Source organism: Cucurbita maxima, unplaced genomic scaffold (assembly GCF_002738345.1).
Source record: "Cucurbita maxima cultivar Rimu unplaced genomic scaffold, Cmax_1.0 Cma_Scf00006, whole genome shotgun sequence".
NCBI classification, from domain to species: Eukaryota; Viridiplantae; Streptophyta; class Magnoliopsida; order Cucurbitales; family Cucurbitaceae; genus Cucurbita; species Cucurbita maxima.
In genome coordinates, this window is record NW_019272022.1 from 5041287 (window position 1) to 5062585 (window position 21299).

General features: G+C 35.3%; 4 protein-coding genes and 1 long non-coding RNA gene across 7 annotated transcripts; 4 read left to right on the top strand and 1 right to left on the bottom strand.

Moving 5' to 3' along the window:
- The first annotated feature begins 275 nt into the window (after window positions 1-275).
- Window positions 276-17939, top strand: LOC111480819. The gene is made up of 3 exons (XR_002717928.1): window positions 276-286; window positions 16618-17541; window positions 17762-17939. It is a non-coding gene; the product is annotated as an uncharacterized LOC111480819 (long non-coding RNA).
- LOC111480816 (kinesin-like protein KIN-4C) lies at window positions 519-9379 on the top strand. 3 transcript variants are annotated; one of them, XM_023125996.1, is made up of 28 exons: window positions 519-656; window positions 801-951; window positions 1112-1258; window positions 1369-1521; window positions 1616-1860; window positions 2026-2198; window positions 2342-2466; window positions 2791-2827; window positions 2919-3010; window positions 3106-3222; window positions 3307-3420; window positions 3521-3604; window positions 3693-3900; window positions 4103-4203; window positions 4558-4656; window positions 4744-4857; window positions 4988-5104; window positions 5179-5259; window positions 5697-5768; window positions 5848-5938; window positions 6033-6061; window positions 6196-6281; window positions 6466-6537; window positions 6634-6864; window positions 6945-7077; window positions 7215-7301; window positions 7678-8280; window positions 8798-9379. In XM_023125996.1, the coding sequence occupies exons 2-28, from the start codon at window positions 817-819 to the stop codon at window positions 9113-9115; spliced, it is 3864 nt and encodes a 1287-aa protein (XP_022981764.1). In that variant the 5' UTR covers window positions 519-656; window positions 801-816; the 3' UTR covers window positions 9116-9379. The 3 variants fall into 3 exon arrangements, with proteins under 3 accessions (XP_022981764.1, XP_022981762.1, XP_022981763.1); XM_023125994.1 differs by having other exon boundaries at window positions 525-656; window positions 810-951; XM_023125995.1 differs by having other exon boundaries at window positions 526-656; window positions 7218-7301.
- On the top strand, window positions 10519-14346 carry LOC111480817 (protein NETWORKED 2A-like). Its single transcript, XM_023125998.1, has 2 exons — window positions 10519-10916; window positions 11299-14346. The coding sequence occupies exons 1-2, from the start codon at window positions 10823-10825 to the stop codon at window positions 14067-14069; spliced, it is 2865 nt and encodes a 954-aa protein (XP_022981766.1). The 5' UTR covers window positions 10519-10822; the 3' UTR covers window positions 14070-14346.
- Window positions 15099-16560, top strand: LOC111480818 (uncharacterized protein At2g39795, mitochondrial-like). The gene is made up of 3 exons (XM_023125999.1): window positions 15099-15439; window positions 15548-15879; window positions 16321-16560. The coding sequence occupies exons 1-3, from the start codon at window positions 15206-15208 to the stop codon at window positions 16478-16480; spliced, it is 726 nt and encodes a 241-aa protein (XP_022981767.1). The 5' UTR covers window positions 15099-15205; the 3' UTR covers window positions 16481-16560.
- Window positions 17940-19450: 1511 nt separating the features above from the next.
- On the bottom strand, window positions 19451-20070 carry LOC111480379 (zinc finger protein 3-like). The gene has a single exon (XM_023125376.1). It carries the CDS (start codon window positions 20042-20044, stop codon window positions 19451-19453), a length of 594 nt encoding a protein of 197 aa, XP_022981144.1. The 5' UTR covers window positions 20045-20070.
- Window positions 20071-21299: the final 1229 nt, after the last annotated feature.

The window sequence follows — 21299 nt, forward strand, 5'->3', positions numbered from 1 at the left end:
AAGGAAATGTCTAAAATGCGTCCTAATAAAAAAAATTAACTTAATTTAAGCATATTTCATCTTATTAGGACACTGAACTAAAATTACTTGACAAATAAAATAGATATTTAAATTTGAGTTTGCTTTGATCCGATCACCCGCCTGTTCGATTTGAAACGAAACCCGCGTGGGCCCCACGAGGTCACTCATTGAAACCATAGCGAGCCCAGACTGATCTGCGATGGGCCCAGATGGGCCGAAATGGGCCAGTCTTATTACCGTTGAGCCCGAATCCATTTTGAATTTGGTCATATATTTATTTGAAAGTGGATAATTAAAGCCAGGTCACGCATGTTGCACGTGACCCATTTTGGGAGGATTAGATAGATCGTCTATTTTAAGTTTTGGCGATCAATGGGTTTCCCAATTTTAGATTCAAAAAAGGCAAAAGCCGTTGCCCATCACGTGACACGCACGTGACCCCGGTCATTTGAATCCGGACCTGGGCGCCAATTCTCCATCCATTTCGATTAATAAAATCGATGGATATTGCGACTTTGCCCTTTTAAAAATCGCATTCTGTTTTTGTCTTTACGAATTTCAAAATCCTTCGCGGACAGCGCCCCCCTCCCTTCTCCCTCCAAATCTCTGCGGCTTCATTTCTCGATCCTTTTCAGGTAATTTAGGTTTACATTCTCGTTGTTATTTTATCAGATTGGGTTGATTTGAGAGTTCATCTAAAACTTGCGATGTTTTCCGTTGATTCGTTGGTTGGAGGTTTTGTAATTTTTGTTTTCCTGCTTAGAACAAGTTAATTTTAGTTGTTTTAGGTTTCCAATGGAGAACTTGGACGGGAAATCAGCAGATTCTTCGCAATCTGTTCGTGTTGCTGTTAATATTAGGCCTTTGATTACACCGGAGCTTATGGTTGGATGTACTGATTGTATTACCGTTGTGCCTGGAGAACCTCAGGTGCCGGTTCTTTTTCTTTTTAGATTATGCTGGAATTGTAATGCTTTGATTCTGTTATATTTTCCGATGGATATGGAGTTTTTTGTTCCCTGTTTTGTGTTTGTGGAATTTTCGTTGTGATTCACTGAATGATTCGATTGTGAGTGGGTGCTATTAACAGGTTCAAATTGGATCTCATGTTTTCACATATGACAATGTGTACGGTAGTGCTGGATCGCCATCTTATGCATTATACGACGACTGTGTCGCTCCATTAGTTGACGCACTATTTCAGGGTTATAATGCCACTGTTCTGGCTTATGGACAGGTTTAACATCTAGTTATTTTTCAGTTGCTTTTCTTCCATTGCTTCAACTTTGACTATTTGCGGTTGGTTTGATGCTCGTATGACGATCGTAGTTATTGTCATTTATGTAGACGGGGTCTGGAAAGACTTACACAATGGGAACAAATTATAGTGGTGAAGGAAGTAAGGATGGAGTAATACCGAAAGTAATGGAAAATATATTTAAAAAGGTCAAGAAAATGGAGGATTCTACAGAATTCTTGATCAGAGTTTCATTTATTGAGGTAATATAGAACTGACTATTGAATTACTCTTGTTTTTTGAAATTTATTTACCAATATCTAATCTGTTTGTATTTCATGAATACGCTTATGACAGATATTCAAGGAAGAAGTGTTTGATTTGCTCGACGCAAATGCTTGCCCCAACACAAAGGCTGAAGGAACAAAGCCTTATGCTCCTCCGCGAGTTCCAATACAAATAAGAGAAACTGTGAATGGTGGGATTACGCTTGTTGGTGTCACTGAGGCAGAGGTTCAGACCACAGAAGAAATGACGTCTCACTTGTCCTGTGGTTCCTTAGCACGTGCAACTGGAAGTACCAACATGAATAGTCAGTCAAGGTATAAAATTGACACAGTTCATACTTTCTGAAGTTGGACTCTTGCAATCAGAATTAAATTCATGAAATTTTGCTTCTATTATGTATTAAACTTTTGTAACTGCTATATTTTCTTTAGTTCATCTATTGATGTATAAGCATGGTTCCTTTTTGCATTATATTTCAGTCGATCACATGCCATCTTTACGATTACCATGGAGCAAAAGAAAAAGCCTAGGCGAGGCATGACTCATGATGATTCATGTGACGACATTCTTTGTGCAAAGCTACATTTGGTGGATCTTGCAGGATCTGAAAGAGCAAAACGAACAGGTGCAGACGGCATGCGCTTTAAAGAAGGTATTGTTGATAATGCTATTGTACAATAGGCTTGTGACAGACTTATCTCTGACTTAGAATTGAACTTCTATTTTTTAAGTTGCCAGTTGACCTTAGAATGATATGCTTGTAATTAATCTTTTAGGGGTTCTGATTTTTTTTAGGTGTTCACATCAACAAAGGCCTTTTGGCTCTCGGTAATGTCATAAGTGCATTGGGAGATGAGAAGAAACGAAGAGAAGGGTGTCATGTTCCCTACCGTGATAGCAAATTAACACGTTTGCTACAGGCATGTCTGTTTGTTTTTTTTTAATGGAACTTCGTACTTTCGTGTTCAGAAGCTTTTTGACCTGACTCATTGTAATTTGGATGTCAGTTAAAATAGTTAAAACGATTCAATTGTGACTAATTATTGAGATTTGTATGCTTCTAGATCTTAGGATGCCTGACCTTTGATTAGTTTTTGCTCACGCGTTACAGAATAAAATGGAAGTTAAATGGTGTAGTCCTTATTGAAGGAAAAAAAAAATACTAGAAATATTTGTCCAATAATTTAAGTGCAGTATCCTGTTTCCCAAAGCATCCTGGCTAACCAATGGAGTTGAATTTATAGGATTCTCTTGGAGGCAACAGCAGAACGGTGATGATTGGTATTCCATTTCTTTGAGTTGAAGTTTTTAACTTACTTGATAGTTTCTTTTCCACATTTCTAATAATTATGTTTATCATCCACCTGCATAGCTTGTGTTAGTCCTGCCGACTCAAATGCTGAGGAGACCCTGAACACGCTAAAATATGCTAATCGTGCTCGCAATATTCAAAATAAAGCAGTTGTAAGTTTCTATCTAGAATTAATTCTTTTTTTATATCTTGGTTTTCTTTGAGATCTTTCTTTCATTATTACTTATTTCGATTTTTTATTTTTTAGATCAACCGAGATCCTGTAGGAGCTCAGATACAGAAAATGCGAAGTCAAATTGAGCAGTTGCAAGCTGAGCTTTTATTCTACCGCGGTGATGCAGGTTTACCATATGAGGAGCTTCAGGTTCGTATCATTCTCAGGAATTGTTTACATGGATTTCCATGTAATGTGATATAGAGGCATAACTAACATCGGTTTTGTGTTTAGATGCTAAAGCACAAAATATCATTACTTGAAGCAAGCAATGGTGAGTTGTTGCGGGAGCTTCAAGAACGCCGAGTCACTTGCGATCATTTGTCTCAACGTGCTATTGATGCTCAGGTTTTCTTTTTAGAAAGATATTTCTATACTTAATAATAGTTTACTATCGATACTTGATATCCCTATTGTATAAATAATTTTGTTCGGTTGAATAATTCAGGTTGAGAAAGACAAGCTTGCCATGATAATTGAATCAGTGCGGAATGGAAAATCTTTAGATGAGATTGAATCTAACTTCGATAAGGTCTGATGCAATTTTTACTTTCTTAGATTTGCTTGCATAAAAAGTTCTCATCTTTGGACATGAGAACCGAATAATTTTCCACTTCCAGGATTGTGAGTTAGTCAAGAGTTATGTTTCAAAAATTCAAGAGCTAGAAGGGGAGGTACTGCGTTTGCAAAGCTTTAACAACCCAAAACTCAGTCGATATGCGGATCTAGTGGAGTCTGATGATGATAGGCCCAACTCTAGCAATATCTTATTTCCATGTTCAAATGAGTATTCGTCGGACTATGATCCTAAAGCTGTAGATATTTCAGGTTAGTACGAGAACCTCTATGGATTAAGTCAATCGATGTACTGTGGCTTGATGGATCATAATTGCGAAGCAAGAAACTTGCAAATAAACGTCGTTGTTAATTTTTTTATTTGGTATTTGTTCTATGGACGTATTTGGAGTCGATATGTTATTTTCTACGAGTTTGACATGTTAACACATAGAGGGCTGGTTGATTTTTGCAGATGGAATCGAAGATCATGAGAAGGAGATTGAGCATTCAACAATGCAAGAAAGATTGGATAGGGAGCTAAAAGAATTGGATAAGAAACTTGAGCAGAAGGAGGTACGGTACACTCGTTTGACATCCGGCTTTGCTGATACTTTCTACCTATCAATTTTCTTAAATAGCTTTTTATTTATGATGATTACTATTAATCTGTTAAGAATTCATAATCATTCAAATTAATAAGAAAATAAAAGATTCTGATTATTAATTCCAAAGAATAATTTGGAGAATGGAATTTTCTAGGGAGCCTTTTCTCACAATTTTTTACTCGATCCTGATTGTCCTTAACTGTTCAACATGCTGTCCTATCCTTTGTATAAGATTGATTGTTCCGAGATTGTCTCATTTAAGTTTTATTTTCTATGTTCTTGTTCGTCTTTTTTTATGTATATTCACTCTCCTTTGCTGAAGGCTGAAATGAAACGGTTTTCTGGTGCGGATACCTCTGTTCTTAAACAACATTATGAAAGGAAGGTCCACGAACTGGAACAAGAAAAGAGAGCGTTACAGGTCATTGTTCTATCCAAGATATACTACAAGCTTAACTGTCGTCACATATATCTTACAGGTCATTGCCTTTATCTTGTTTCTTTTCAGAAAGAGATCGAGGTACTCAAATGTAATCTTTCGAGCATATCTTCTACATCTGATGATGGTGCACAAAAATTGAAGCAAGAATATCTTCAGAAGTTGAATTTCCTGGAAACCCAGGTGAATTTAGTTGCTTTGTGCCCTTGACCCTCAAATAATTTAGTTCAAAAAGCTATTTGCACTTATAAATTCATTTCAAATAGGCCTGAAGTATAATATATATGTCACTGTCTCATATTTTGGACTTCAGGTCTCGGAGTTGAAGAAGAAACAGGATGCACAAGCTCAAATATTGAGACAGAAACAAAAGAGTGATGAGGCAGCAAAAAGGTTACTGGATGAGATCCACAGAATTAAGTCCCATAAGGTATCTTTGTATCCTAAAGATTAGAGGACCTTCATATAACGTGTCGAAACTCCTAAGGCAATTTTGTATTCCAGGTTCAACTTCAACACAAGATTAAACAGGAATCTGAGCAATTTAGACTATGGAAGGCTTCGAGAGAGAAGGAAGTTCTCCAGGTATTGAAGCCGAAAGCTCTTACTTAAGCAATTTTGTTTCTCCTTTTGTTTTTTTATCCACCATACCCGATCCAACTCAGCCATTTATTCTTGGGTTTGGGTTGGATTAGGTGGTAAGATTTTTTTCTCTTTAATTATTAAAAAAAAGTTATATTTATCCGCCATACATGCTACATTAATAATTAAAATCTTACCATTTTCAATTATCAAACATTTACAAGTTACAATGCATCAATACTATCGGTTACAAACGTTAAATATTCTTAATATTTTTAAAAAGAAGGTAGGATTGTAACCCTATTTTCGAGTTGATCGGGTTAACAACTTTAGCCTAAAAAAATGAACGTACTTAATGAAGGGTAAAGCGAGAGCAATATCTCATTGATAGATTTTTACTGGTTTTATTATCTTTTTAATATTTGTTTACATATGATCAGCTGAAGAAGGAGGGCAGGAGAAATGAATATGAGATGCATAAGCTCTTAGCTTTGAATCAAAGGCAGAAAATGGTAAGCCGATTATCAATCAGCACACTCGTTTATCATAGTTTGTTTTGGATGATTCTAATGTCTATGTGTTTGCGAACAGGTCTTGCAACGAAAGACCGAAGAAGCTGCTCAGGCAACAAAAAGGCTTAAAGAACTTTTAGAATCTCGAAAGGCAGCACGTGAAACTTCCGGTGAGTAAATTTTAATATAGCATTGAAAAAGTCCTTTTTTCAGTTTGCATTCTTGTTAAGTTGTTGACTAATGGAATTTATATTTCATCTGCAGGTGGCGGAGCAAATGGTCCTGGAATTCAGGTATTGAACTTTTTTAGTAACCAAAAGAGTAAAAGAAGAAAGGACTATTCAAATCATGCATTCCACAATATCATAAAGGTTGAATTGTCAGTTGAATTATGAATGAACTAAATACATTTTTCTTTCTGTTGTAGGCTCTAATGCAGAATATTGAGCATGAACTTGAAGTCACAGTAAGAGTGCATGAAGTTCGTTCTGAATATGAGCGGCAAATGGAAGAGTAAGTTTCAAGCACCTTTATGAAAAACACTTCTGAGTATTTCCTTCTTAGCATTCTTGAAAATCTCAAACTCATTTTGACTATACAATAAAACATTTAATATCAATTCCTATTTTCTTACTTGCCTCAAATGCATCTTTATTTCAATAAACCCTTATAGAAATGGAAATTCTTCCTATTACAGGAGGTCGAAGATGGCCAATGAATTGACGCGGCTTAAGGAGGAAGAAGAATTGATTAGGGGAGCTAATTTAAGGTGAATAAAATAGTATTGTACTATGATGCTTGGTTTCTATATTTGATTGCCAAATAAGTATTTTAACATGAATATGTGTTTGAATTGTCTGGACAGTGATTGTACTCGAACAATGTCACCCGGTGCGAGAAATTCAAGAATTTTTGCTCTTGAGAACATGCTTGCTACGTCATCCAGCTCTCTGGTTTCTATGGCCTCACATTTATCAGAGGCAGAAGAACGCGAGCGCGTTCTTGGTGGCGGTAGGGGACGTTGGCATCAAGTTCGCTCTCTTGTAGATGCAAAGAATATAATGAATTTTTTGATGAATTTAGCATCCTCTTCAAGGTAATGAAGCATCAACTCATGCAACTTTATTCATTATAGATACCTTGTTATCATGAATTTATCTGTGCTTTTTTATTTAGATGTTTGCTATGGGATAAAGAGTTTGCTTCTAGGGAGAAGGATTCAGAAATTAGGGAGTTGAAGCAAAAAATAGTGAACCTTAGCGGCATGCTTAAGAAATCAGAAGCCCAAAAGGCTGAACTTATTCATCAGGTGAAATTTATAGTCTATTTTCTTTTCCTTGTTTTGACTCTTCATTGTCAAGACGTTTCTTTTCTTTATCTTAACATTTTATCTCCTCTTAACGTTTTTGCCTTTTAAAATCTTTATTTTACATAAATATTAAACAGCAGAACTCAGCTTTGAAGAAGCATTCCATGCGAAGCACTTCAGATCAGATTAATAGTGGGGGACATAACTATAATTTACGCAAGCAGGTAAGTGACACTTTTTTTCTATCGATATAATGTCGTGCCATAATGCCACAACCTTTAACACTTTGATACCCAATTGTTGTAGCGAAATGCTACAACCAAAAATGCCACAACCTTTAATGCTTTGATACCCAATTGTTGTAGCGAAATGCTACAACCAAAAATACTTTGATACCCAATTATTGTAGTGGAATGCTACAACCAAAAATGTTCTGATACCACTTGTTTTGCGCCGTAATGCTACAACTTTCAATGCTCTAATACCACTTGTTGTAACGAAAGCCACAACAATTGGTATTGGTATTTGGTGGTGGCTTGGGCTACAACATTTAAGTCTCCCCTCCTTTTATATTATTGAATTCTATGCTGTTGTGAACAGGAGCAGCGGAGTTCTATCATTTTATTGGCAGACATGGATACCTCGGACTCAGATTACTCGGATCGTTATTCAGATGATAATGATGCCAATTACAATTGGGAGAAATCAATGAAACGACGACACACCAGAAAACAAATCATTAAAGCTAAGGGCCGTTCGAGTATGGACGTCTCAGATGACACAAACAATGTAAACAATGCAAACTTCAACTCGGATAGTTCTGGTGATGGGGTAGTTCGTGTGAGTGAGGCCACTACTGCTATCACTGCTTGCTGCCTTTGCAGCAAATTCTCTTCTTGCAAGACAACGAAGTGCCAATGTAGAGCCAATGGTGGTGCGTGTGGCTTGTCATGTGGTTGTATTCCATCTAAGTGTTCAAACAGAGGCAGTAAAAGCGAGCGGGACGAGTCGATGCAACCGGACTTAGTCGGGGATGTTGAAAATGCTACTGAAAATGGTGAAACCAATGAGGAGAGTCGTGACCTTGTTTTGAATGGTGCAAGGTTGCTTCAGAATGCATTGGCTGAGAGGCCAAGTGAGGCTCCTCCTGCTGAAGATGGTGGCGCAAAAAGAAAGCCTCTATCAGACATAGGAAACACATTGGTACGTTTTCATTCTCCTTATTGGTTAAAACTTCTTTTTGATTCAGATAACAATAACCATTCTAGTTATCAAATTTCACAACCGGTTGGAAAGGGAAACAAAACATTTCTTATAAGAGTGTGAACCTCTTCCTAGTAGATGCGTTTTAAAACCGTGAGACTGACAGCGATACGTCATAGTAGACCTAAGTGGACAATATCTGCTAGTAGTGAACTTTGAGCTGTTACTTGTATGAGTCAGGCACGAACGGTGTGCCAGCGAAGACGTTGGACCCTGAAAGGAGGGGGTGGATTGTGAGATCCCACATCGGTTGGAGAGGGTGTGAAAACCTCTTCTCTTCCAAGTAGTAGACACATTTTAAAATTGTGAGGTTGACGGCAATACGTAATGAACCAAAGCAAACAATATCTGCTAGAAGTGGACGGGGATGAGTAGATTAGGTTGTAGTTTTTCAAACGAACTTGGATTCTCACATCCTATTCACTTATTTGGCCAATTTTCCCTCCTAACCAAACAGGCGAAATCGAAGTCAAACAAGCCAAACCAGAGAAAGAAATGGAGAAAATCTACAATTCAACTCATTCCTACACCACAACCATCTTCCCAACCAGAAATACCTGAGCCCATCCAGAAGACAGAAAACGACTCGAATGAGGTTGCCAACATCCCGTTGAAACTTCCCCGAGCGATGCGATCCGCCACCGCCGCTGCCAATGGCAGCAACCTACTGAGGGAGAGGAACTCCGATCAGCCGGAAGATTCAGTTGGCGGGAACAAAGAACATGAACTTATTGTTCCAAAAAGAGTGGATGAGAAAGAGAACTGCAACCGTTAAATAGGTGTGTTTGTCTTTCAGGTCATTCTCCGGTGGCCGGAGGGAATAGAAACGGCGGGAAAGTGCAATGCTGGTGCGTAGATAAGTTTGAAAAGCTGTGTTGATGTATTTTAGAGAATTGATTCACAATACTAAACCAAAATACATTGTTTCTGGGAATCTGTTATTCCCTTATGAAGAACTTATAATTATTCTGATGTAGCTTTGTAGACTTTTGTTCACTACATTAACAAAGACATGATTGAGCATTTTTTTTAATACTTTGTTAATTTTTAATCATATACTTATCTGCGTGACAAATTAATTAATTATTAAATGATATGAAACGATGATATTGTAATTAAAATATTTTGAAGTTAAGATCTGGCCCCTTTTTCAAAGCTGCCCTATCAATGTTGGGCCCATCTATTTTACCTCTGACCTTAGGGCCCAAAAACTGGCCCAAGTCGATTTTGCTTAAGCCCATTCGAGCTCGAAGCCCAAAAGGCCGCACACATCTTTGTTTTTAAATTTTATTATTACTATTTTATGAATTTATGTTAGAAATAGGAGAAGTTAATTTTGATTGGTCTGGTTGGTAATTTGTTCATAATTAATTAATAGTATTTTATAAATAAATAAATTAATAATATTTTATAGTTAATTTGCTGTATAAATATACTATCCAGCCTATTTCCAATAATTGTTAAAATTAAATATTAAAATTCTAAAACATGAAATATTACTATATTTTCATTAATTACTTTATTTTCTTTTAGATTAATTCTAAGTTATTAATTTTAAATTTTATTTTAAATAATTATGCAATTATGTACGCATATATCCATTTTAATTTTAGTTTATGTCGGGGTGATATAGGACGGTAAAGACAAACCTAAACCCACATGATCTCCCTCGACGAGGGAGAACAGGGACCGAAGCCATGCTCAACCTCACGAGGTAACACAACTTAATATCTAAAGCTTTTTCGTGCCTAAAGTTTTGCTTCACTCAATCTCTTAGATTGGGGCCTGTCTAGCAAGCATCAAATGGTCGTTCAAATTTTCTTTATTTTCTTGGTCACGTTTTTCTCCCTCAAATAAATTGTACCGTTTTTGTCACGTGAATTTGAGAATAAATTGACAACCAGCTTAAAAAAAAAAAAAAAAAAAACTAATTTTGATAATATAAATAAATAAAAAAGATGTTGCAACAAAGACAACTAAAATGATTCCTTAAAAAAAACACGCACACAAGGACAACTGAACGCGGGGAGATATGTAACTAAAAATTAATAACAGAAACAGGATTGGCCAGACTGGCATTGCCACGTGGCAATCAATGGAAGGGCTTGGTCCTCCCTTCCCAACACCTATAAACAAGCCGCTGTATCCTCTCCTCCACGACTGTAAGCTGTCTGCGATCTCTCTATCTCTCAATATTCTTAATCTCATCTGCATTGCTCGCTGGCGCCGTTTCTTCATCTTCAATCTTCATCATTTTTGGATTTTGTTGCTATTCTCTAAACATTTTTTTTTGTAGATTTGCATTGCAAAACTCTCCTCCATTACTCTAAAACCTTCTGACGCCATTGATCTTGCGATATCGATCGTTTTCGTATATTTTTTTTTTTTTACTTTTCATTGTTGCAATCATCGTCGATCGGTTTCTTCTTCTTCTTCTGATGGACTTTGAATCTCTTTCGAATCTGTAGAGAGAGAGAAAGAGATGTTGCAGAGAGCTGCTAGTAATGCGTATTCATGGTGGTGGGCCAGTCACATCAGGACGAAGCAATCGAAATGGCTCGAACAGAATCTCCACGGTATGTTCGCACTTTAATTCATTTGAATTAGGTTTTTGCATCTGCATTCTTGATTCAAGCCTGTCGATTATGAATCTCTGTGTTTTTCTCCTTTTTCTTTCGTTTTACTCAACGAACATTGATTTTAGGTTCGAGATTATCTTACGTCTAACGAGGTCTTAGGGTTTCCAATCTGGAGTTTGTATTGAATGAATACTTTGCTCTTGCAATCCACGCTCTGTTCCTAAATTGTAGTAGTTTCGGCGTACTGATTCAATCGGATAGGAATTACCTGTATTTTGATTCGTTTTTTTGCGCTATCTGAGATCAATGTTGCAAATCATTAGCTGCTAGTTCTTTAAAACGATCTTTGGACTGATCGATTATGCTTCTGGAACTATAGATATGGAGGAAAAGGTTGAAAACATGATGAGAATCATTGAAGGCGATGGCGATTCTTTCGCAAAAAGAGCTGAAATGTACTATAGGAAGAGGCCTGAACTTGTAGAACACGTAGAAGAATCCTTTAGGGCATACCGAGCTTTAGCAGAGAAATACGAGCATCTTTCGAAAGAGTTTCAAGGGGCAAATCGAATGATAGCTTCGATCTTCCCAGAACGAGTTCATTACACGATTGATGATGACGATGATGATTGTGAGGTAGATTTCTTTTCTCGAGAATCTTTCGGTGGCAAAGGTCCTAACCAGTTTGAATCGGGTGCCTCACCAAAACTAGGAGTACCAGAAGTTCCAAAGTTTCCCGAGAAGGGGTTTTCTAGGAGTCCTTCGATGATGAGAAAAACAAAACTCAAGAGAAACGCAAGCAGTGCTAGTAGTAAAGCTGCTTCAACTCCAAAATCAGGGCTTACCAAGGATGAAGCTCTAGAAGAAATCAGTAAGCTACATAAAGAAATTCTAGCTCTTCAAACCGAAATGGAATTCGTTAAGAGCTTGTATGAACGCGAGGGCGAAAGATATTGGGACATGGAAAACAGTATCACACAAATGCAAAAAAGAATCAGTAGCTTACAGGATGAGTTCGGCATTGGCTCGATTATCGAAGATAACGAAGCTCGAACGTTAATGGCTACCACAGCTCTGAACGCCTGCCGAGAATCTCTAAGTAGGTTGCAAGAAGAACAGGAGAAAACAGTTGAAGAAACAAAACTAGAGAATGGCAGAATCAAGAAAGTGGTTAAAGATTTTGAGAGTCTCAAATGTAAGTTCATATCAAACCCAACAGAGAATCATGAATCCATTGATTTACAAGAAGATTTAAGCATTGAAACAGAATTGACAACCTCAAATCAACTGGCCGCTTGCACAGCTGAAAACAAACATGATATACAGCTTCTAAGTCAGAAGATCAGAGAGTATCTGGAAATGAATTCAAATAGCTCATTCACCATTTCTGAATTGGCTGAGAAAATCGATGAACTTGTAAACAAGATTGTCACACTTGAAACTACAGTTTCTTCTCAGACATCTCTTGTTAGACGACTTAAATCAGAAACAGATGAACTCCAAGCAAACGTCCAACAATTGGAACAAGAAAAGGAGATTCTTGTGGAGAATTCAGAGACCATGAAGAAGAAGATACAAGAATTGGAGGCCGAATTAGCCAGAGTTAACAATCTAAATCAGAATGTTCAAATACAGAACAACAATCTTCAAACCGAGTTCACCGAAGCGAGTTGTAATCTCGATCACTTATTTGGTAAATTACAGACAATGGAAATGAATGAGGCTGACAATTCTGAGTTCATACAAGATGTAATGATGGTTGATCCTGATGTGAAAACAACAACGTTTTCAACAGATACAGGATTGAAACTGGGAGAGATTCCAAGCATTGCAGCTGAAGAAGCAGCTAAGGAATCAATACATGAGGAAGAACATGAAAGATCCAAGGCTCAAACAGATGATACTCATGATTTGGAGGAAGAAAAGCATCCGACCTTGAGGCAGATGTTCTTGAAAGGATTAGAAGACAGAGAAAAGATTTTACTGGAGGAGTATACATCAGTGCTGAGGGACTACAAAGATGTAAGAAACAAGCTAAGCGAAGTCGAACAGAAGAATCGCGACAGCATCTTCGAGTTGGCGATGCAGGTTAAAGAACTAAAAGATGCCATTTCCACCAAAGATGATGTTATAAAATCATTAGTGAATAATGCAGATATAGATGAAGAAACTAATGCAAGAGATGAGGAGCGGGAACAGGAGCAGGATCAGGAGCTGGAGCAGTCCCAAGAAACCATTCATGAGGCTCCTAGCTCCTTGTACTCCGAATCCTCAAGTCCATACTTAGAACAAGTTTCGACTCCCGATTTCTACGGCAAACCGAGCGCCGATTCCACAGAAGAAAGCTACAAATTGTTGAGAAATGCAAGCTTACCAAGAAAAGAGACAGCAAAGAGGAAAGCAAGGAGTGTGAGTAGTAAATCCATTATCATCATGTCACCTATGGAAGAACGAATCCGCTCGCATATCGACGGACAACTAGAGATGAATCTCGAATTCTGGCTGCGATTCAGCACGGCAGTTCATCAGATTCAAAAGTTCCAGACTTCAATCCAAGACCTTCAAGCAGAGCTGCAAAAGTTAAGAGAAGACATGCTAGAAGGAAGTGTGAAACATCAACAGTCGTCGATCGAATCCGACGCTCGACCTATCTACACACACCTAAGAGAGATCCAAACTGAACTATCCCTCTGGTTGGAACATAGCGCAGTATTGACAGATGAAGTAAGCAGCCGATACAAATCCTTAACCGACATACAAAACGAAATATCAAGAATCACAGAAGAAGAATCAAGTGAAGAAGGATCAGAAATGAACGATTATCAAGCTGCAAAGTTTCAAGGTGAAGTTCTCAACATGATACAAGAAAACAGGAAGATTGCTGATGAGTTAGAAGTCGGTCAGGATCGAGTTCGAGCTCTACAAGCTCAAATCGAGAAGTCTTTACTAAGACTTGATCAAGAATTTGGCATTTCAGCAGACAAGAGCATTCAATCTGAATCGAAAGCGTTGACCCGAACCCGAATTCCTTTACGATCGTTCTTGTTCGGGATCAAGTTAAAGAAGCAAAAGCCATCGCTGTTCTCGTGTGCAAGTCCACAACTAGAGAAACAATACAGTGATCTAGCTAAAGGGCCGCTACCTCAGTGATGAGCTTTCAGGACATGAAGTAAAGAAGCTTCAATTACAGGTACACAGTAGCTATACATTTATTACCTTTCATTGTTGAACAATATAACCTTCCAAATTTGAGTATTTCAATTGTGATTTTGTACAGAAAGGTAAACAAAGAAGGTTTTAGAAGTAAGGCTGGAAAAATTAATGTTCATTCTTGGTTGCTGTATAATTTACTATTTACACCTGTTATTATCATCATGCTTGTGGATCTTCGCTCATGAAAAATTAATGTTCATTCTTTGTTTAGTCACGGAGTTGGCGCGTCATGTATCGCGGTTAGTCTCACGATTTTAAAACGCGTCAACTATAGAGAGAGTCTAGCCCTACTCCAACCAGTAGTCGCATTTTAAAACTGTGAGACTAATAGTGATATACTGAGCTCTCCCTAAGCTTTGTCCAAGTTCGCGCTTGGACCCACCTACCATTTTTTTTACACATGTGGGTATAATAATAGTCTTTCACATCTCTGTGGGTAAAAAAAAAAAATTAATAAAAATATTTTTGTTTTTATCCCAAAAAATAAATATATGAAAGATTCAATAATACCCTTAATTTTTTTAAAAAAATCTCAATTAATTTTGGATGGGAGTGGTTAGTATTTTAAATTTTTTTAATAATATTGTTTAACTTTTTAATTTATTACCTTTATAAAAAAAATAAAAAAATAAAACTTCTATTTTTGAAACTGGGTATGGTTAAATATATTTTTGAATTTTTTATAAAAAAAGTTTTTGGAGTAAAAAAAAAAAAAAAAAAAATCGTTCATGAAGTTTTAAAAAAGGTTTAAGCATAATAAAACTTTCTTAATGCCTTTTATTTTTGAAATAAAGTGTTATCTCCAAAATTAATTTACAAAATTATTGAAATATATTTTTGAAATTTTAAAAAAAATTTAAGAATATTTTTATTAGTTTAATCTAAAAAAATAATGTTTTTATTTTTATTATTTTTATTTTTTATTTTAAACGTGCCCGTTTTCAGAAGTGAAAACTTTTGGGCTCATTTTTGGGATCTTCTGAGCTCTGGTACTAAACCCTCTTCCTTCACTTCGTTCCAATTGGGACCAAAAACCCCGAAGTTGTGAATTTTTACCACCGGAATCTTTAATCATGTTGGCGATTTTCCGATCATCTCACCGGAAGATTCGATCTTACAGTAACTTCTTCACTCGTCGATTATGCTGCCGCCACAGTTCTCCTTCACGAAGCACAATCATCTCAACATCGCCCTTCACCAGGCCATTCGTTTCCGCTGCCAATCCCAAATCTCCCTTCGATGCCATCGCTCTCAGAGTACTTCGTAACGAGATTGAGTACCAGTCAAATTACGCTCCTCCTCATCAGGTTCACCGATTATTTTCTCTTCCTTTTCTCGATCCATTTCCTTGTCCTACATTTTGCAATTTGCAATTACGAATGTTTGCTTTAATTTTTTGCTGCGTAATCTTATAGCCTGCAACGAGATTCGGTGCATTTTCGGTTGAAGACCGACCGGGAATGCAGTGGATTACATTGAAAGGGAAATTTGGAGACACTGAAGATATTAAAATTGAAGCGACGATGTTTGATGGCTGTGAATCGGTTCCCAAACTTGGAGACGATAGCGATGGTGAAGAAGACCTTCGTCTTCACATTAGCGTGCTTGTTGACATTTCGAAGGGGGAAGGTTCTGAGGATTTGGAGTTTGTGTGCTCGGCATGGCCTGATTCTTTGGAGGTTCAGAAGCTATATGTTCTTAAACGAGATAGGACTCTTGCGAGACCCTACATGGGGCCTGATTTTCGGTATTGCTTATCTCAGATACTCAGTTTCTCGTTCCTTCTGTGATTTTGTTGTTGCTTCGCCCGCTTTTGTATGGTGATTACGAATCATTGACCATTTTGTTGTGAATTTGGATGTTCAATATGGCTGTCTAATTAAAATTTAACTTCAAATCTATCTGTTCTTAATAATGAATAGAACGATTCGCATATATTTAAAATGGTAATTGATGTTTTATTCTATGATCTATGCTCGGATTAGCTAAATATCATTCTTAAATTTTCTCTTACATCCTTTAGTATGAAATTATCAGCCACATTGTATTCTCGACCCACAATAATATTTGCAAAATTGGTTGGCTGGTATCACAATGCACAATTTAGTTCAGTGAAGTTAAGTTATAGGCTTGTTGGGCTCTAACTCCTTTGTTTACTAATGATACTTTTGGTATTTGTTAATTTCAGGAAATTGAGTGGCAAAATCCAGACGAAATTTCGGGAGTTCTTAGCAGAAAGGGGGATAGATAAGGAGCTCTCTATGTTTTTGCATGAATATATGATGAACAAAGACAGATGTGAACTTATTCGATGGCTGGGAATTGTCGAGTCGTTTGTGGAAAGATAAACCATACGCTTCATTGACAACATCGAACGCAGTTGTTACCATTTTTTAAGGTATTCAAGATTATGTTTTCTTCCTTTATATCGTCATTTGCAATAGCCGTAGTTCATGAATCATGATTAGTGTTAACATCTATGCAGTTTTATTTTTTGGGGATCATCTGTTAATAAAAAGCTGAGGGACCTGAGTGATTACAAACAAGTAGAACTTAGTGCCTTTGGTGATTACAAAAGGTTCTCTACCAGTTGGCTAAGAACACCCAAAAAAGGGTCGAAAACTTATAGCTTTACCTGACAAAAAGCCTTCACAATTGATCCTGCTAGAATCATTGAAAGAAATGACTGAACTGTTGTTTCTCTAGATTACTATTGGTTATTTGTTGCAGAACTATGTGATCTTTGTTATCAATGTTGTTTGACTGTAATTGCTAGCTGCAATCATATCTTTTGGAAATACAAATCATGTTATGGATTTGGGATCTAAATTTTTCGTGAATGTCAGTCACTCGAAACCCGCTCACATTTTTGGAATGGAAGCCATCAGAGGTCGTGGCCAATTTCTCTTGCTTGTGCTCTCGTAATAATGTCCGAGTTTGATCTCCTATTTCCTTTTCTTTTGAGCCACACGGCCTTCACCCACTTTGAGTTGGCTTAGTAGTTAATAAGAGTCGTGAATATAAAGGGTTTAGAGAGAATGAAATCAGGTCATAGCAACCATCTGTAACCACTTATCTAAGATTGAATTATCTTATGAGTTTTCATAGCAACTAGATATAGTAGGGTCATACAATTTTCTCGTTAGAATAGTCAAAGTGCGTAAAGGGTTTAGAGAGAATGAGCTCAAGTTATAGTAACCATCAGTAACCATCAGTAACCACCTATCTAAGTTGATGTTGCTATATCAACTAAATGTAGTAGGGTCAGACTGTTTTCTCGTTAGAATGGTCAAAGTACGTGCAAGTTGACCCAAACTCACACAGCCGTCCTCCTCAGTTCATGCATATCTATACATGCCAAGGGAGGGTATCATATTCTTTGCTTTAGCATGCTTTTCAAAAGCTAGATGTCGATAACTAAGCGAAACTAAGCAAAATCATGCATTTGATTATGTTCAAATTATTAGAGCGTTAGCTTTTGTGGCATCATAATTGATCAACCAAGGCAGAGTCTCTTTTCTTGCTTTTATGATTCCTCTCTCATGTTCATATTCAAAACTTGAGTTCTCAAACTTGAATAGTTTGAATGTAAATTGGACATTAATGTTTGTTTTTTTTAAGAACCTGAGTTCCTTCCTGTTGTAAAGATTGGGAAGAAGACTTTTTAAGATTTGTTGTTTTCTCATGTGAGCTTATTATGATGATCATATAGGATTTTTCTTCTGGTTGACTGTCTGTTTTGTCTGCATGAATGTTGCTGAGTTTTACGTTAACTTGGTCTGGATCTTACTTTGCTTTTAAACTTTTGCTGCCACTATTTATGTTTACTCGGATGGAATTATCTGGATAGTCCCTGAACTTTGAGGTTTATGTGTGTTAAGTCCCTAAACTTTCAAAATCACTAGTTTTATTAGACATGAATTCAAATTTATATTTGAAAATTAAAATTTTTGGATTTGTTAGAGACCTACCGGACATAAAATTGAAAGTTTAGAGATTTCTTAAACATATTTGTAAACAACAAAAAGTTTTGATATTTTTTAAAATACATTATATTTATGTTGGTGTTTTGAATATCAACATTTCAATTGGTTTAGAACTAAACTCTCTCAATTAAACATTTTTGAATAAGAAAAATAATGAATTTTCATGATGTTGACCGAACCCGACTTTTTTCTGAAAATAAACAAAAAAAAAAAAATTAATTAGATGTGCAAAAGTAGCCTGCTTGGCTTCTCATTATATCTTAAGGTCATTCTTAAACCTTAATTAAAATAATTAACATCTAAACATTTTCATTAGTGTCTTGTCCCTCATAATAAATGCTAATCAAATCCATCAATCAATTAATCTAATTGGTTTCTTACCGTCCAATTGACAAAGTCTAATTAATGTAAAAATAAATAAAAATTAAAAATTTTTGTAAATAAATTTAGCTAAATTAATAAAAATATTTTTACAAGTTTAACTTTAAAAATTTTTAAATTTAATTAATATCCCTTTTAAGGGTATTTTTTTACTTTTCAAAAAATATTAAAATGAAACTATATTAAAAGTTTATTAATACTGAAACAAAATATTAATAATTTTTCTCTTATAATGTTTTTTATTTTTATTTTTTTAAAGTTTAAAGATATTATTAAAATGTTTATAAGTTAGGAATAATTTTTTTTTGGTACAAAATAATCTAATTTTTCAACTTATTTTCTATTATTCAATTATTACTTAAGTAATAGATTTATTTTGTTGATTGTGTTGAGTAAAATTTTCCTACCAACTCTCCACTTAATTTCAAATTTCATACTTTATTATGATATAAGTGCAAACAAATTTATATTCCATATATTTATTCAATAAATGCATACATCTGAATAAAGTGAAACCAACAACATTTATTGCAAAAGGAAATAATTAAATTGAAAGATTTAAAAAAAAAAATTATTATTCCTATCATATTAAATCTATATGATAAAAAATATTTTCATTCCAATTTTGCACCAAATTAAATCTATATAATAATGAAAATCTTTACTTTAATTAAATAGAAAAATAAGAAAATCCTTTAAAAAACTACATATATTATATCATAATAAATGCTCGAAATATTGCATGGCTTTTCAAAGTTGTTTTGAGAAAAGATATCAAATCTATGAATTTATTACCAAAATAATAATATTAATATTAATTAATTTATCGCTAAATAGACATATAATCTAAAAGATATATAAATTTAAATTAAAAATTAACGAGTAATTTAACCCAATAATTAAGATATAATCTAATATTAATAATAAATAACAACAATAATGTGATTGGAGTTAGAGTTTAAGAGACAAGTCAAGGAAATTGGTTTGACCTTGATCTTGTTTGGTCTGAGAATGAACAATATTATCATGATTAATATTCTCATTACCGGCGTTTGAGCCTCCAATCGCCGGCCATCTAGCCACGTCATCATACCTCCCAAAATTCCGGCCACCAATCGTCGTAGTCAGCCGCTCCACCGCCGGCTGCTGACCCATAAACACTGGCCTCGGCCACAATGGAGGAGAGGAAGTAGGCCCACCAAAAAAGCCCAGAGGCTTCTGAATTTGCTGAGCGTGCGCGTGAATTCCCAACGATCGTCCGTGAAACGCGCCGCCGTGAAGCGGAATTGCGGCCGCCACCCAATGGAATCTTTGAACTCGTTTGGCTAAAGTCCTCTCTCGTTTGTGGGCATTTTGATGGCCACCCAAAGCTTGGGAGCTGAAGAATTTTCTGTGGCAATAATTGCATGAGAAAATTCTGGGCTTTGTTGTTGAGAGGTGAAGATCCAGAACGGTGCGCCGGTCGTCGGAAAGTTCGCCGGTTTCCTCGTCGCCGTCTTCCTCGACGTCCTCGAAAAGTGGGGTTTTGTCGGCTTGGAGTTCCATGTTGAAAGGGGAGAGGTTTGTTTTTTTTTTTTGTAAATGGATTGAGAAAATGGATAGGGTTTGGATTATTTTTTAAGGGAAATTTAAACTAATTTTTTTTTCTAAGTTTTTAGGGTTCGAGAAACTTCAATTTAGTCGATCTCACTCTTCGACACGGTACAAGATTTAGATAAATGTCTTCCATAAACAGAACTACGTAGTCCCGAACGAAAGGAATACGAGGATTATACTATTTAATTAATTATTTTTCCACACTCATTGATGCTAAGTTTACAAAATGTCAACATTCATTTATTACGAGTAAATGTTTATAGATTTTAGTCAAACAAAAACTATGTCCTTCCGCTCTTAAGGGCACCACGTCCTCTTTTTGACTCTATATCTATCTATCTTTTATTTTTGTGGTAGAGACTAGAGAAGTCTTTCTTTTGAGATTTCTGATCAATGTCGTTTACTTTCTTTCTTCCTAAAAAAAATATAAATAAATAAATAAATAAATTTACAGTTAACTTGAGTATAGTTCAATCGATTTAGACATAAATAACCATTCATTGAGTTTAAAATTGTCTAAAAATTCAAATAAAAAGGCTCCTCTTCCTTTCAAAGAATTTGTGGTGTTTTTTAAAAGTATTTGTTGAATTTCAAAATATTTTTTATTATCTAAATTAAACCATAAAAAAAATGTAAAAAAGTATTTTTTTTTTTAATAAATCCTATAATTTTATATCCAAATTATAAATAATTAAAAATTTTACATAAGATATTGTACTAAACAAATATTTAAATAATTAATTTCTAAAAAGAAATTCTCTGTCTTCCATTTATTAAGGTATCTAGATTTATAAATTAATAATAATAATATTTTTGAAATTCAAACCTATCATTTACTTTATTTATTATATTGAAACTAAATCTATTTTTTTAATCTTATTTTATTTAATATTGGACTTGGTCATTTGAAAATAAAATATCTTTTATTTCAAAATTTTCTACTCTATTTCGAGTTTTATGGAAATTAATTTAATATCCATATATAAAAAACTATTATTATATTGCAAGAAACTAATTCAACTCTATTTTGTTTAATTTTTTTATTTAATAAAACCATCTGTGACAACTAGTATTTTAAATTATTTTTTTATTATCCCACTTGATTTCAATCTATAACGAAATAATATAATATAATATAATATTTTACGAATTATATTAAAAAAATATGAGTTTTTTTTTTTTTTTTTTTTTTTTTGAAATAAAA